This window comes from Lathamus discolor, chromosome 13 (genome assembly GCF_037157495.1).
Source record: "Lathamus discolor isolate bLatDis1 chromosome 13, bLatDis1.hap1, whole genome shotgun sequence".
Lineage (NCBI taxonomy): Eukaryota > Metazoa > Chordata > Aves > Psittaciformes > Psittacidae > Lathamus > Lathamus discolor.
Window position 1 is genome coordinate 9,420,857 of NC_088896.1, and position 17,752 is coordinate 9,438,608.

Genomic DNA, 17,752 nt, shown 5'->3' on the forward strand with positions numbered 1-17,752 from the left:
AGGGTGAGCTGGCAGCGCAGGTAGGCGCCGGGCTCTGCCCGTCCCTCCGCCCCGGGCAGCGGCTCTCACAGGGGCCCGCCAAAACCAGGTCTCCCCTCAGGAGAGGCGCCCTCCCTCCGTGCGCCCAGGACCCCCTTCCCCACTGCACCTCTCTCGGCTGTGAGATGCCACCCATCTCAGAAGTTAAAACCCCCTCACGGCTCACTGTTATCGATCCAGGGTCGGTGTAAAGCAAGATAAGGGAGGAGAGCACGTGGAGTCCCACCACTTGCATTTCTCTCCACCTTTCTCCAGCCTGCTGTATGCTTGCAGTTCACTGGAGCACTATGAAAAAAAGATAGGCTTTATCTATTTCGTATTCCCTCTTGTCTTCCCATTTGCCAGAGCCCCCAAAGGGCTAAAAATCGACATAAACCAATCGCACTGTTGGGTTTCTAATGGCACCACTTGAATTCAGGGTATCGGATTCCTAAGCAAAAGCAGTACAAACTGAAAGCCAGCCCAAGGCACATAAACCATCTTGCATTTCTTACAACCAACCTTCTTTTCATTGCTAAATCTACACAGCTTTGGGATCCCAGAGCACCTTATCATTAACAAATAAGTATGTTTGCATTTTCATTTTCTCTCAGTCTCTTGCTTATGCTTCCATGTGATGTAAACCCCAGTGCAGGTCATGGCACAAGCATGCCAGCTCTATGTCCAATGTGTAATTTAATTTGCATTCGTCTACAGTCGTTTTTGAAGCGCCTTTTGTTCATTAACTTGTTGCTCAGGCTGAGCACCTCATTAAAGCCATAAACCTGCTGCAGTGTCAAGCATGCAACAGTGTCACAATGGCACCAGGCAGCAGGGTTTACTCAATTTGCACTCATATCCAGCTTTTTATCTGCATCTCTTTTATATTCAGTTGCACCCTTTTTACATTCAGTGTTGCAGCTGCAGAGGCTCAGGGCTGTGGTCTACACACAGTACGATATAGACACAGCATCATCAGCAGACAATATTGCCTAACCCCATTCACACCTTTATCCTCCATTTGCGTTGTGAATTGTTCAAAGTTACCTTTAGATTGCTTATGTCAGGCTAATTTTTGCAACCTTTTACAAGGTTGCAAAGGATTGTGATAACTCTTTAAACACATAAATACACGGATCCATGGTTGGAGGTAGGTTATTTCACTATCTTCCTTTGTGATGTTAGGAAAAACACTTGTGAATTCTACCATCTACATGCTGAGCATCTAGCAAAGTTATCTAGCATATCTACTGCACTAATATTAACACAGCCTGTAGCATTATGAGAGTATTAACATCTCTAAAATGTTGTGGATTTCGTACATTTGTAGTAAACCAAAGGTAGTTAAGAGTAATTTGCATTTGAGTACTATGAACCAGAATACCTTGTCTATTAATCCCATTTCTTATTTACCAGTTGATGTAAAAGTGCTTACTGGATAGGACATAGAGAATTTTAATTTTATAGGTGAAGAAACAGATGCATAGAGAGCTATATTAACTTTCAAAATCAGGACTATAAATTAACCCTTTCCACCACCCAGCTCAGTATAGAAAGGTCAAATGTAACCCCTTAACCTCACCTACCCATGTCTACTCCCAAGCACAAAACCTATCTACATGAAGTTCTGATTCTGAGTCTTCTCGTATAGTTAAATGAGCATATTTATAAGTGACTTGAATACAGCAGGGAGAGGAATTTTTGCTAGGAGGCCCTATACTGCCTCCATACTCAAGACAGATGGAGAGAAAGATTCTTTTCAAAGGGCATTTTGGGTAAAATGACTAGCCTAGTTGTTCCAAGCTGTTGTCTGGATGGGTTCCTTTCTCCACGGGCGAGAGAAAGAACTTAAGAGCCTACAGCTGGATGGCATTCGTAACACGTGAACATATGCTCTTGTTTAAATTACTGAGCTGCTTTTGTCCAGCTCATCTCTCCAAATTATTTCATAACATGTATTAGGCACTGAATTTAGGTATTCAGCTCTAGAATCAGTTACATGTACGTTTATAAGACACCAAGGTGCTGCTGAGTAAGGTTAAGACTAGAACTCAGCTATACACTGAATAGTCAGCCTTAGGAAACAAGGGCTTACATGACTTCTGCTGATGTAATTCAATATATTGCCAATTACCATCTTATTTAGTATGATGAAACCCAAAGTATATCAACATACTGATATACTGAATTATATTAATATTCAATCACATTATTAGGAAAAATAAGTTAACAACTTATTTGCTGTTCTGAACTTGTATTGACATCAATCTATCTTCTCTGAAGGCTTGTCCCCAACCATTCATTTTAGACTTCAAAAACTACAGCATTATGCTTATCTGCCTCATTCTCCCCTATTCCATCATTTAGCTGAATATTCAGTCTCACAAACAGCTTATAACATGTCAGTTTTAAGTGAAGTGGTAGTGCATTTCAATAGATACCTATACCTGTAACACCTTCAAATAATGGTGCTTTCATACAACTTTAGATCACTACTTGTTTTTTAAAGATAGTCAAATTGAATCTAAAGCTAACACATCATTTGAAATGCTAGAATTGAAGCTGTATAGAGGAAGCACTATACAGGAGGTTAACTTGAGGTGTTCAGTGCTTGAAAAAGTACTTGTAGAAAACAGACGGTGATGTAGGTAAGAATGTTCTTATTTTAAACTGGAGATGAATTTTCTTGTTCAGAAAATAAAAAGCAACTACTGCCAGTGCCAGAAGTACTCCTACATGATTCTTCAGCTGCCCATTGTAGTGGTTTAAATTTACTTCTACAAACATTTGGTACTGACCTCCAAATAACACCATATACAACTAGAACATACCAACTTCCAGAGGGTCTTCAGTTATCAGTTGCATGGTCACTCTGTTAAATTTTACCTGAATATTTTTATGCTTCCTTTCCCCAAAAAGGTCATTTCAAGAGATGAATATTTAAAGAGCAGAAACCATCTTGGATACAATCTTTCAACATCAGAAAGCTTCAGAAATTTCTAAAGCACAAGTCTTGAAGTACAGCTGATTATGTTGAAATCCAGGAACTTCATTCTGCAAGTCTGTGCAGGAGAGTATGCTCCAGAGGACCAGTCTCTGCTTGAGGAAACGGTTGTCTTCAGCTGATGGCAATCTTTGAGATAGAGTGTAACAAGACATCTTATTAAATAGCTGCACTTTCATTGGAGAGAGGAGTCTAGATCCTGCTGTGTACCTCTTCCTCCTCCCTAGCTGTAGGCAGCTTCTGGATGCAGGTGGTCTTATCCGATATGAGATATATCAAATCAGCTTTAGATTACTGTCATTCAAGACTAACAACTGACTGCCACAAAACTCCCTCCCTTCTGTTTTTCAAAAAGCAGCATAAGAGGAGATGGTTGACTGGAAAAGAGAGCATGAAAGGGTACACTACCACACTGTGGTACCATGACAGACAGGAGAGAGAAAGCAAGGTTAGGTAACAACGCTATACCTACACTTAAGCTCCCTTCCCTGTCTAAGTCTGTAAATGTCAAAGACATCTCTGGACAAAGTAAAAACCAACTTTAAAATAGAAAAGTCAAAAAAGCAAACTTGAGTTCATCTGTACTTCACCTTGAGTGGAAATAAGAGAACTCTTGAAGAATCTAATCAGAGACTTAAACTATTAAGTAAAAAAGAAGCACATAAAATAAAAATGTCAATCCATTTGATGAAACATCTGTTGAAGTCTTACTGCAAATATCCTACTAATTCTTTGCCAGAAGTTATGAGGTATTTTAGGATGTTCTTATCACTACGTAGAAGTATCAAAATTATACATGAAAATATAAACAAGCATCCAGCTTCTCATCCAGTTGAAAAGAGAGCTTTTAATACATGAGTTTCAAACTTAAAACTCCCACGAAGCTACAGAGTAACTGTGCTCCTCCTATGTAGAAAACAACTTTTCACATCCCCAATATGGAGTGCTAATACATCCTCATCATAAAAGGAATCAATAAAAAATGTGTTAATAATTCATTTCAAATTCAAATAAGTTCCAGCACTTCAACAGAATATGTATGAGGGTCCTTCTGGTTATTAAGTCTTTGTAATTCTCGCAAACTTCCTTCAATCTTGTTTAGTTCAGAGTAGAACCGTACCTAAAAAAGAAGAAAAACCAGACACTTACAGTAAAAGAAATTTTCATTCTTTTCGTACATCATTACACTGTGGAACTATGTGTGGTTCTGCACAGTTTCGGATATTTAACCCTAGCAAATATAACAGCTTTTGAAATAAAAAAGAGAGAGAGAGGCAACTGCCATTTCACGCTCAGGGAGGAATATACAGAACAGAACAGCCATTATTTGATTCACTATATAATTTGTTGTAGTCTGCCCCCCTCCTTAACACCCACATTCAAAGTCTATACTAAAATGGAGTAAGATGCAACTTACTTGGGCTCTTACAAACTTATGCAGCTTTGAAAGTAACTCTTTTGCTTCTGGTAGCATCACCATAACTGAGAAGTGAGCATCAAGTAATAGGCACAGCCAATCCATAATCTGAAGACAAACCAGGAAAGGACACTTAGACTTTATGATATGCAAATAACACAGATTTTGCTTTAAAAGCTGAACTCTACAACAGCATCTTTCAGTACAAAATGCATGGTTTCATATTCTAAGACAGTATATTTATTTTCTGACAGTAAAAAGTGTTGTGTTACATCTGACTTCATACAGGTTACATTAATAGACAATACTTTGTAGAATGAATGTAGGTCTCAGTTACATATTTACTACTCACCAAGTTACACACCACAGAAACCAAAGGAAATACAACCCTTAGAAGTAGCTTCTCACCTGATTTACAGTTGGAGGGCATGTTCCGGGAAGAGTGGTGGTAATTTTTTCACTGCATTTCACATACAGGTAGTATAAATATCTGAGAAACAGCTAAAAGTAGAAAAGCCAGAACATTTTTAAGGGACAAACATCTAATAGGCTAGGGAGTTTAGTCCTGCACACAGTAATACTCATGAGGATTTCTTTTTATTTTTTAAAGCAGAGATGCCTGTATACTACACATTACAAGTAAGTTTTCTGGTTCTCTTACATCATCTATAGCTAGATGTTTGAAAATTCTCAGTAATATTACATTCAGGGTTAATCACTGTTCCACTGATTGTTTCAGTGCAATTTAATTTAGACATGGACTTTTCTAGGAACTCTGCTAAAAACTGTATCAACATTAGTAATTTTAGTCCCAGCTTCACTTTCAGTAGCCAGCAATAAATTGATAATGGTCAGAATCAGGTCAACATCTTCTTGTGCTGAGCACAAGTCAAAGATTTCTTTCTCTTTCTGAAAAGAGAAATCAAGGAGACAGGTCAGTGCTAAGATCGGCTTTCTTCTGATTGGTTTTTCTGAATCCCTGGAAAACCACATATATGCTCAGGTACTATGGTACAAGCAGTTCTGGAAGTTGTATTTCAGGTGCTGAGGGACTGGGGAGATGAGGTTTTTTACATTGAAACTAAATGGGTCTGAGATCATGGAGTGTGATGTGTTTTGCAACTGGCTTTTTACAGAGTGCAGTTTGTTTCTCAGATTTTCTAAACTTCTGTTTCTGATGGATCTGACTAAATTAGGATTGATCCTTTCTTAAAGAGCATCCAAATCAATAAAGTATACTCTACTTGCTAAATGTTGATAAAACCACATTTTCCAAGTAGACTGGGTCATAAAGAGGGTTTCTTTCTTACATTTTCTAAAGTAAGCGTGGACTAAAAAGATTAGAAGTTCCATATGCACGTGGAAAAACATGACATTTGTTAACATTACATCCTATTAGGCATCTTAATTTCATTTTCATGTCTTAGTTTGTGATTCAGACTCCAATAAGAGCGGCAAGTTTCTGATATGCAATTGAAAAACTTTCTTCCCTTTCCTCCCCCAAAATAAAGGTTCTAAAACTTTTTAACATACTTACAACAGCTTGCTGAGCTGGAAGGTTTTTCAGATGAGGCAAAAGGAATGTCTCACTGTAAGACGAATGGAGTACAGCATTTCTGTGCAGGACTATTAGGGAAATATAATAGCAGGGAAAAAAACCACTTTCTACAAAGCAAAGTGAATTCTAACTAAAACATTTCTCTAAGTTCCTTGAGACAGGTCCTATTTGAGCCTTTTGAATGTCCCTTATTTCTGTCATGAAATACATACAGCAACTGAATCATCGCAGTGCAGTCAGCTTGAGCAGTTTTGTTTACTACAAGCACGTAATTGGCTAATTTGTTTCAACAAACATCAAAATCAGTGATGCTATTTTCTCTTGAATAGGTAGAAGTTTTAGAACACTTTTGTAATAATAGTAGTTTAACTTGGTATAGGTGCTTTCTATAAGTTGTTTCTATTTATAGCCTAAACAATTTTTCTACTGAGTAGGAACTTATTTTATCAGGACTTCTCAGAAACTTTTAACAATAGCAGAAGATACGTCTTTTAGTAATACTAAACCTAAACATCTGTGTCACATATAATGCACTGACTTTCCTTCATTAAACACAGAGGATACAGTAACGCTGCCTTCTGTGGACCAACAGGGCAGGATTCACTATCACTCGTCACATGGAGTTTCTTGGTCATTTTAGTTTCCCAGATATCTTGTTCCAGCTGCGTACTGAAACCATTTTCTACAATTTCAGTCTTAACTTCTTTATTGTTGAATTCAATATCAAGGTAACAGATAACAGATTCTAGATTCAGATCTATTCTTTGAAGATAGGCATCACTAATGCTGTAAAAGAAAATTCCAGATGTTTAATACTTTTAATTATGTGCTTTAAAATCAGCAATGCCATCAACCCACCATTAGTACACACTGTTTGAAGTTTACTATAAAAGTAAAAAAAATACTAAAATATAGTCTTGCAGAACGAATAAAGACCATGAGAGAACAGTTAATATTTTGTAATTATTACCCTTGAACAATACATGTACTGTTCTTTTATTTCAACGTTAGTTGAAATACACATTAGTGTATTATTAGACATTATGTCATGGACTGATTAAAAAGTTATACATCATTTGAGACTGTTGTTGTGTTCAGACTGCTTCAACCCATCAGTTATGATTTTCCCATTTAGTAATAAAGTATTTGACAGTACCAAGGTATGAAATTAATAAGACTTGATGTTTCTAATAGAAAAATAATCCTTTTTGCTCCGGAAGCCTAGCACAAGAGTTACAACAGTAACCAAAGTTGCTGTAACCAGTCTTCTCTTTTGGTTACTGTGCCTGCCTAAGACTTCATTCTTTGGGGATATGAAAGCTGTTTTTGTCCTTAAATTACAACAGTTGTACTTTTTTGTGGGCTTCTTACCCCAGGTAAGTTCCCAATTAAGTCTATTGCACAGTAAAGAGATCATTCTAACAACATAGGTAGAAGAATGCAAATGCCATTCAAGCCAGCAGTGTTACCAAAAGGCATGTTCTTTTAATTACCATTTACATACTTTCTAGAATTAACATATGCAACAGGCATCTTGTAGTCTGTCAGTCTGCAAGACTCCAACATGAGCTGTACTCAGAATTATGAATTTAATGCACAGTGTTCACTGCTCATCTGTAAAATCAAACCCATTCTTGGTGACACACAGCTCTTAGTAAGGTGTTTGGCTTGGTGAAGAAGGAGGAAAAAAACCCAGACTGATTCCAACTTACCTTAAAAATGCTTTCAAGCAAGCGTAAGTAATTTCCTCAGGAATATCTGGAAACCGTTGTAAGCAGATTTGTAAGAGATGGAGATCTTTTTTCTCCAGAGCAACAACCATTAAATCTGGACATAAGCTGTAAGAATATGAAAAGAATATGCTGCATAGTTCATACCCACTGAAAGCTACATCAACAACTAACGCTGAAGTACTAAACTTGTTTTATACAAAAATCCCTCTCGGAAGTGTCAGCTTCATCAGAAAATAAGGATAAGAAACTTTGATAGTAAATTCTGATAATTCAAGAATGCTTTATAAAGAACCAGATTTCTACTAAAAATTATTATTATTACTATTATTATTGGCTATTCCTTACAATAAAAAAAACTGAGAATCATCATTACCTGTAAGACAAGTCTCGGTTTTCGACTATCTGTAACAAGAAATTTCGAGGGTAGTACTTTGGATCTGCTTTACATCTGTTTATAAGGGCAGTTACTACACATCCAATAGTGGCTTGGAAATCTGGCATCTGTCCTTTTGACATCACTTGTCTCAATTCATTTTCAAATACAGTTGTAGAAGCATCCTGAAAATGACAAGTTGAGGTTGACAAATAGGTTTCAACACGGTACTGGTATTAATTACACCAAGTAGAACCAGACTGACTTTGGGATTCAAGCTAACAATTATTTACGAGAAACTCCTTAGCACTCTGTCTTCTGGTATCTCTCTCAAGCATGAAAGAGCCAAACAGGGCAATCTCTCACTCTGAACTCAGGCTCATGGATTATTCACCTGTTTCTTCAGTAATATTACCAAGATGTCCAGCCCCAGATGAACTATAGGTACATTCACATAGGAAGGGCTGCAACTTCAAGCATCGCAACACTTGCAGCAGACTTTAGAAAGGAACTAAGCAGCTCATTGCTGTATTTGCAGTGGAATTCCTAGCAATTCCACTTTCTAGATCCAAAGTATCTTTAACGAAAGTAAAGCCATAAATAAGAACCTAAAAAAACTTCAAACCCCCCAGAGTTCAGGTGAAATATCCTCCCACCTTATCTGCTGCAAGAGAAGACTGTCATTAAAAAAAGAACGAATTTGTGCAAATTTTCAGAACTCGGTTATATCAGCCCTGTGTAGTACAGTTCTCAAACATACTCCTATGACAAAACTTTAATTTCATCATGCTCAAATACTGCTCTTGCACAATATCCACCAACTCACCTGTTCAAGGCAGCTTTGCCAACCTGATATTTGCAAGAGGACATGGAAAAAGATAATAGCTTCAGAGACAACTAGAATATTCTGAGAGTGTCTAAACCACTCCTTTAGGATATCTGCTTTACTTACTTTCAGATTTAGTAAGAGCTGCCCAACTGATAAGGTATCTGGCTGTACTTTAGCAACAGTGTTCTTTTTTGATCTTAACTATTACAAAGAAAAAGGAAACAAAAAATGTTATTATTCAGCTCAAAAAAGTTCATATATATTTAAGGATTTCAATCAAGGTAACTAGGAACTTTGTGTATCAACTTGCTGCACAGATTATGATCAGTAACTGGGTAGTCCAATTCCAGACATAGTGTTAGAAATAATGAGTAACAAATACAAAGTGAAAATGTTTTCTGCTACAACATGTAAAACTGAAAGGAGCAGCACTGGGGAAGAGACAAGAGAACGAAAACAAAAACCTTGCATGCTCCTAATGCTAACTTACGGTCATTCTTGACTCAGGTTTAAGAGCTACAGACTGCTGGGACTGAAAGGAAATCACGAGCTCTTCATCTCCAAGGGTATTCCAGTCTACAAATGAAGACATATCTGCGAACATAGAACAAAACTATATGAAGGTAGCACTTAAAGCACATTTATTCAAGTTTAAATGATACTCAACTTCTTATACTAACAACTATTTTCTGAAGTATAATCCAAGTCACTTTATGACAAGAGAGTTTCCAGGTTTATCTCAGCAGGAAGTAATTTTGTGGCCCTTTTTACATACTGTTTCTCCATTTAGCCTCCCGGAGGAAGATAAGTAAATTATTACACAATCTACTGTGAGCATTACTTGCAACAGCATTTTACCAGTGCAGCGCTAAACTAAAGACACTATGACAGCGCAGTTTAAAACTGAAGTCTACAAACTATGGTTTTACATTGCTCAATGTAATCAATTATTTTCAACTCTTTGAAAATAATTTATAGCAGACAGCACTTCATTTTGCTTTCAGTATTCAAAGCTGGCATTCCAGCATTTTCAGTAATTCCAGTTATTTGAATGACAACCAAGGCTAAGTGAAGCCACAACAAATTCAGACATTTGCGTACTTTGGTGCTTTCAGCAACAGTAAATTTAACAGTGAGGAACACAGGGCAGTGTTACGTTACTGCAAGCTGTTTAGATTCAACTGATTTTATGGGCATGTACTAAAATAATTTCTGTACAATTCCAGAAGTTTTCTTTTTATGAGATCTTTTCCTGTAATTAGAAAGAGTCTTACCAGGGGCTTGACTGTCCTTGAGCTTTCCCACAGCAGCAGCCAAGGATGATGTTTCACACTTGTATATAACCACTGTGAGCACTTTCCCATGAGTAAAAAAGAATTTTTTCTCATAACACCATATCTAGCAAATATGAAAACATATTTTTATGAGATGAGCAGAGAAGTGCATTCCTGCACAAGCCAACCTGTAACTCCTTACTACAAAGTTCAACTACAAGTCACTGGTAAGATGAAATTGTTTTAGGTAGGTTTAACGCTTGTTAGCAGACCTTCCTTAACTGTTGATTTTAAATGCACAAATAAGAAGCAGCTGCTCCAAGACATTAATTTCCTCTTGTGCAATTACAAGACAAAAACCAGCCAACAGTTCTATTGCGCTAGTAAATTTGTTACTTAGGTGTCAGTTGACTTATCATTAACAGACAGCTGAACATCTTGAAATGCTATTTAGAGAGATGCAGGCATCATTTAGACCATAAATTACAGATTGTCTGAATAGAATAGAAACTGCTGGGTTTTGTGGTTAATTTTCTACTTAATTCTCAACAAATAATCAAGTCCATCAGAAGTGAGAAGGTACTGAATTACCAAAGAGATTGCCACAGGGCAGCATTCTGACAAAAACAGCTCATCAACTGTCAATATTAATTTTGTCTCAGAACCTGGTATTCCCTGCTCTTCCAGACAGAAGCAGAACTCTGAAAGACAGCCTCTTGATTGCTATCATGCCAAATGCACAAAGCTTACTGACAACAGATTGAAGACTTGTCCACCTACTTGTCCACTGGTTCCCAGGGGCAGCTCCTTTGAAGTTTGCAATGTCTGAAATTTTGTATTCCATATGGTTAGGAACTCTAGGGAAAGTAGGAGGTAGAGTTAAAAAGCCAAAGTGCAACAAAAATGCTACATTTACCTTTGCTACTTTTAGCTACAAACACTTGAAACAAGAATAATTGTTTCAAAATAGCTCAGTCAGTAACCACTCAACATCCAGGTTAGAGCTCAACTCAAGTATTTAAAGATGGGTTAGTTTTCCAGTGAACAGCTTGAAACAAGAAGCTGTGGCAAAACAGACAACAGTCAGTGTGGCTTCCAGTCAGGAACAACACTGTTATAAAATGTTCAGTGGCCTAAATTTCAGTGATCCCACATTCCAGAAGTTTAGGCATGGGACTGAAGTGTTTGTTTCACTTACTGCAGACACTGATTCCTTAGAGGACATCAGAGCTATTTTGCTGCATAGGTCCTTTCACATACATCCAGGCCCCTTTAACTCCCCTCCATCCATAAGTTCTCTTGCTGCATCTTCTCAACTCTTATTACCTTTGGATTCTTCACCAGCTGTAGCTACACTTCCTAACACTGCAATGTGGTCTTTATCAAGAACAACGAAAGAAGTTCCTTTCAGAACACTTCCAGATAGCGAAAGGTTCAGGAGTAGTGACCTGGGCAAAATCTGCTCTTCCTCTTCAGTGTTTTGCTGCAGAGGTATCAGAAACTTGTACACAGAGTCATTGGAAGCTGTCGAAAAAAAAAAAAAAGGCAAGAAGAATCATTACTCTTTTATGATCTGCTATTGTGGAAAAACTGTTTGATACAATATAGCAAAAGGACATCCAAAGAGAACAAAATCCAGGGAATGCTGGAAGAAGAAATAACACAGGACGTTTCTAGGACACGTTACGGTGCAAAGCAACAAAACAAAAGGACAGCTAGCACAAGGTCTGCAAGATACAAGCCATAACACGTAGGAACTTATGCAGCCATTAAAACATAAGGAAGGTTGAATTACTGCTTGTACCACTGGCTGGTTTAGAAAGTTTGAAGAGCTGAAAATATTAAACAACAATTCGTAAGTATCAACATTTTATGTTCTTCCACACAATTCTCTGCTTCCCACACCCCACTGGAAAATGTAACTTACACAAACACAGAAGTGTGATGATTTGATTTTTTATATATGCTGTGAAACTCAGCGCCTTAGATAATTCTTGTTGTTCAAGCTTATATTTACGTAGATTATTCATCTTAAGTTTCTGTACGTAGACAAAAGAATCTCCATTCTAAAACAAAAAAGAAAATAAAGCTTTCCTTTAATTTGCACAAAGAAGAAATAACAGAAATTCAGGTATTAGAACTGCTTGACTTGGGATGTTATGCAAAGTTAGGAATTTGGCTTTTCTACATACAGCCTAATTGAGAAAAGTTTGCAGACTCAAGCATGAAAATTCTGATTTTTATGCAACAAATGGACTCACAGAAAGAAGAATATGAATAAAGACAGATCCATCTCTAATTCTTTTCTTAAAACATAAATCATATTTAATAACATCTTCACAATGAGCAAGTATTTGAAGGCAACGAGGAGTAAGACAACGTCTCCTATATTTAATCTTAATTGTTCTCTTAAATTATAAGAGCCACACTCCTCAGCCCTGAAAACAACACAACTGCAATTTAACTGTTGTATAGGGACACTGATTAAATCAGGATAATGATTTCACTAAAAGCTCTTAAAATCCAATGAAACAGGTGATGGATATCAGAAAAAGCACTTAGATTTGCTGCTAGTAAAGTTACTTTAAAACAAGTATTTAACTCACTTTCTCAGTAGCAAAAATCAAGACAGGTTGTTGACGTTCCATAAAGGCTTCACTCCACCTAAAAGCGGAAACTGTATGAACATCTTACATATTCCAGGCCTACACCTAAAGTTGTATCACTCACCATTCCTTAGGCAGCCTCTTAGTTTTTCAATACTTATATAAGGAATGCTAAGATTTTAACAATAATGTGTTAGAAAAAAACAGCCACCCCCATGATCTGTCTTCAGATCTCTCCTCTATCCCCTCAAAAAAAGGGAACAACTTTCACCATCGTCAATTTCTCTGAGCAAGAAACAAGCTTCATAAAGCTGTATCACTTACTTGATGACTTCATCCGAGACAACGTTTTCAATCTCTTGTTGAGGGGCTTCCAAAAGGACATCTAAAGTTCGAACACCCCCTCCTTTGAATAGTACCACTGGCCCTCCTTTGGGTAGTGAATGTATTCTGTACACATCAGCTGAAAGCTGCAGAGAAAATACAAATAATTCTATGTTCTTTGGTACACTACCTTGAACTGTTTTACCCATCTTTTTTTCTTCTTTAAAGTTCTTTCAATAAATGAGTAACAGACAAATGATGATCCTGCGAGATGCCTGACAACATACCTAATAGCTGAAATGGTAGTTGCAATCTGCCAAAATGCTATAAACATTGCAAATCTCCAGCCATCAAAAAGCCAGGAAAAGTATCCCGAAGAGCATCACACTTCTGAATCGCATCAGAAGAACCGTAACTGTGGGTAAGGAGTTCAAACACCTGCTATACAGCAGAACACAAAAATCTGTATCTGAACATACATACGACTCTTTATTTGAACATCACCTTTAAGGAATGTTAAGTCCTCTGAAACTTTGAATTTGGGATACCAATCATTTTAAGGTAAACACCTCATGATCAAGTCTCTCAGCCCAAAGGGATTCCTCACAATGCTCCAGAATATCATGAAGCACAAGTTACGACCATGGTCAGCTAAACTGTAATATTACCAGTACTATGAAAATGAGCATCTCTTCCCTCCACCAGGATTCAAAACATTAACATAAATGTAAACACATATGAGAGACTTACTGTTGCTTTAAACACTTTGTCCAAGTTAACATCTGTGCTCTTCCATATTCTTAAAACCTTTAAGAGAAACATCGTTTTTTAAGCACCGTAAAACAGTAATATACACACATCTCAGCATGCAAAATAATAGAAATTGCATGTCCCTGAAACATAGGAGGAAAATATACAGAAAGTATTCACAGTAACCTTAATGGAAACTGAAACCAGGAAGTTTGCACGGGAAGAAGCTGAAGCAGAAACAAGAGGAATACAAACTAAGCTCATACATTGTAGATTGGAAAGGAAGGAAAGGGAAGAGTGAGGTAAAGGGGAAAAAATACAGCAGAATTCTAATAGATCAAAGTGATGGAGACAGATTAAGATACAGACAACCTGATCTGGAAGAGAATCCTTCAAGAAGAGCAATGAAAGGTCTGGAAAAATATTTCATCAACTATAACAAAAAGCCAAAGGTTCAGCATGTGCTGAGCAAATACTACACACAAACAGGAAATATTTAACTGTACAATATGAGACAAGGACACAGGTATGAACCACTGCAATCATTTCAGTACAGTAATCATGCAATTGTAATTGCCAACCGGTCTGCAAGAACAGAAATAACCTATCCTTGGGGATTACATGCATGAGAATCTCTTCCTGAGAATGAGGCAGTTTTCAGGAGGCTACTGCACAACCTGTGTTCAGCAAGGTGATCTTCATGTTGCACAACACATATTGTGCAGCTGCAGAACTGCCCACCCCATCCCCTCAAAGAGGGGACCTGAACTGCAAGAGAGTGGCAAGAGCTCCATGCATTTACGTTGAACCAAAAATGCAGCACCCCAGAAGACTAGCCCCATCCTTTTTCCCCTTTAGAAAAGAATTAAGGATCTCACCTTGTCATCATGAACTGCTATGTATTCATGAGTCTCAAAGTTGCATACAACTGGACAGGTGATAATCTGCCCATGTTTAGCAGACCAACAGCCCAGTGGCTTCTGATCTGAGACCTGGAAGAGTCAGAACAAAGACACTATGACTAAAATTTATTGTGGTACACCCTGGGGATTTTCCTCACAACAGCAAGGAAATGCAAGGCAGCCACATCTGAACTGAATGAGCATATTAAAACACAGAACTGCTACACTCAGAAAACCTGCTTGAACATCCCTGTTCTTGACTTTGATACCAAAAATCTCTAACATGAAAGAACTCAACATTAATTTGAACTATTTCTTTTCACATAAGAAATCCCTTTGAGCTGTAACAGTCAGATGGGTTTATGCCATGAAGCACAGGTATGAGGAACAACTTTTCCAAAGTGAAAACACTACTCTTTATCACTTGAGTCAGTTACTTTTACTCACTAATACAATCAAGCACTGAACTACACTTTTTCCTCTTCCAATTTCAATATAAGACCAAGAGCAATGAATTTCACTGTCTAAACTTACATTAAATATGACTTACATCTTGCTGCTAGAGGGTACTCAATCTCCTCTCCTCCATCTGCAGCCACGCTGGGCATGCTTACCAACTTATTTATGTTTTCAGTATGGTCTTGCCAGGGGGACTGAACAACCCATAAGGAGGTTGCATCATGAAACCACTAAGATACAGTCCCTAGTGACCTGAATGTGAAACCAAATGTTTTGCTTAAGTGTTCTTACGGTCTACTGAAATAAATGCATACGTTAAAAGACACCAGAGCATACTTCTGGTTTCAAACTCCAAACTAAAACCTTTCCTCCTCCGATCAACAGGAAGGTAGCTGACAGAAATCTGACAGCCGGACAAAACGCATGTCACGTTGGCTACTAGGGAACAACGTCACGTACCCTCAGCTTCGGGATGGGAGCATTTCTTGGAGCCGCGAGAGAATCGGCAAGAGGAGAAATGCAGACGCAACAGCCCAGGCTGACACCTGCTCCACCGGCGGACAGGCCGGGGGGCAGCAGAGGTGAGCTGGGCAGGGCATTGCAGGGAGAGATGGACAGAAGCGGGACGGGACAGGGCAGGGCCCGGCCAGGCCCCGCTCCTCGACCCCAGGGCGCAGGCTGAAGCCGCGCACCAAGTCCCCGCTGCCCCGCCTCCGGCTGCGCGACAGTGGGGAGCGGGCGCCCGGTGACAGGCCGGCCGGGGCAGGAGAGAGAGCGCCTCCGAGGCCCTGCTCGGAGACCCTCCCACAGGCCGGGCTGCCCGGCAGCAGCAGCGGCAACACCTCCCGAGCGGCCGGGGCCGGGCGGTTACCTTGAAGAGCGTGGCCGTCCTGCCGCGGTCCGTAAGCAGGACGTGATCACGGTCGGGGCCCGGCTCCAGCGCCAGGAGACCGCCATCGAGGCCGACACCGCTGCTGGGCCCCAAACCGCACAGCGTGAAGCTCTCACACAAGGCCGCCATGTTCGAGAGCCTCCACCTCTCGCGAGACATGGCATGGCGCATGCGCCGCGGCCCGAGGCGGCGAGGGGAGGTGGGAGCCGGGGAGGCCGTTCGAGAGTTTCCGGAGGCTGGGGGAGCGTGGGGGTCTGTTGGCGTCGGCGACAGGAAATCTTTGGGTCGCGACTTGGGTCACTGCTGTCGTGCGGCAGTGCTCGGCCACAATGGGACTGGCAGTCCTGCCACTTACTGAGGGTGTAGGGAGGCTTTGCCAGCTGATACTTGTGAAGGACATACACATAGAGCGCGGTCTGATTGCTTTAAATACTATTAAATCATAGAGTCACAGAATGGTTTGGGTTGGAAAGGACCGTAAAGCTCATCCAGTTCCAGCCCCTGCCACAGGCAGGGACACCTTCCACTAGAGCAGGTTGCTCCAAGCTCCATCCAGCCTGGCATTGAATACTGCCAGGGATGGGGCAGCCACAATTTAATCAAGAGCCATTCATTCTAGAACACCCTCAACAGCAGTTTGGATTTCCACTGTTCGGTTGTTTCCAGGGCGTTTCATGCATGGTTTAATCGGCCATTTCCATTTTCCTACAGTGTAAAGGTGTCATTTATAAGCAGATTAGCATAAAGACATCAGATACAAGGCTTCTGTAGGTTTGCATCTACACAGTAAGACATTGCTGGTTTTGAGACTAGTTATGTGTATTCCTGCCCTATTAAGAGGCCTCATGTTTGCAAAGAATAAAGGGTGGCATTTTTCCCCCTGCAAGAGTGCAACCCAACTCTACCAATTTTAACAACAGTAGGTTCAGGTTTTTAACCAATTTGTAACGTATATTCATGCATTCATATTTTTTTTTGTGCTCAAATTTTAATGAAGCTGTAACAATAAAAGCCTGAAGTGTAAAAAACTTCAAGTCAAACCAAAAGAACAACAAAACAGGTTGTGCACCACCATTAGATGCATTACTGGGAGCACCTCTTGCCAGCACTGTGATTTTGGGATCTTGTGCAGGATTCAACCACAGTTTTTCCTCATGGATTCAGTCACAGCCTCTCATGGGTGGCGAAGGCTTGGACAGAGTCCAATGTCCACAGGGCAGAGCCCTGCATCCTCACCTCAAAAGGGTCTCCATGCGCTTAAGCCACCTGAGAAGCTGTTACCGCAGGCTCAAAGCCACAGAGAACTGAGTGGTTTCTACCTTAAAACACTTTCTGGGACCATATTTGTTCCTTGTGCCTGGCCCTACACTGTTGTGAAGCATTTCTGTACTGAATATGTGACTACTGGTCCTCTGGTGCAGAGAAAGCTTCGTTTCTATGGAGTGAGCCTCTATTTAACAGCTTGATGAATCCTTGAACATGCAAAATTGCTGTTGACTAAAATTAAATGGCTTGTCTACAAGTCTGAGAGGTTTGAATGTTCTCTGTGCCAGTATGTACCGCAACACTGGGCTGCCAAATCCTGCATAGAGAAATAGAATCCCTACTGAAAA

At 39.5% G+C, this 17,752-nt stretch overlaps 1 protein-coding gene across 1 annotated transcript; it reads right to left on the minus strand.

Annotated features, from left to right (window-relative positions):
• Positions 1–3,849: 3,849 nt before the first annotated feature.
• On the minus strand, positions 3,850–16,302 carry NOL11 (nucleolar protein 11). Its single transcript, XM_065693752.1, has 18 exons — positions 16,119–16,302; positions 14,765–14,878; positions 13,887–13,943; positions 13,137–13,282; positions 12,813–12,870; positions 12,134–12,272; positions 11,533–11,730; positions 10,987–11,063; positions 10,207–10,330; positions 9,423–9,526; positions 9,056–9,133; positions 8,104–8,288; positions 7,710–7,835; positions 6,562–6,783; positions 5,977–6,055; positions 4,848–4,940; positions 4,440–4,547; positions 3,850–4,142 (listed from the first exon to the last, which is right to left on the minus strand). The coding sequence occupies exons 1-18, from the start codon at positions 16,296–16,298 to the stop codon at positions 4,029–4,031; spliced, it is 2,202 nt and encodes a 733-aa protein (XP_065549824.1). The 5' UTR covers positions 16,299–16,302; the 3' UTR covers positions 3,850–4,028.
• Between the last annotated feature and the right edge of the window lie 1,450 nt (positions 16,303–17,752).

Bases quoted from the DNA above. Each gene is read 5' to 3' on its own strand.
- NOL11 (XM_065693752.1), bottom strand. From the start codon at position 16,298: ATGTCTCGCGAGAGGTGGAGGCTCTCGAACATGGCGGCCTTGTGTGAG. The intron at 13,944-14,764 runs GTGAGATCCTTA...TTTCTCTTAAAG, and splicing joins TAGCAGTTCATGATGACAAG to GTTTTAAGAATATGGAAGAG. The intron at 9,527-10,206 runs GTAAGACTCTTT...CTATGTTCGCAG, and splicing joins CAAGGACAGTCAAGCCCCTG to ATATGTCTTCATTTGTAGAC.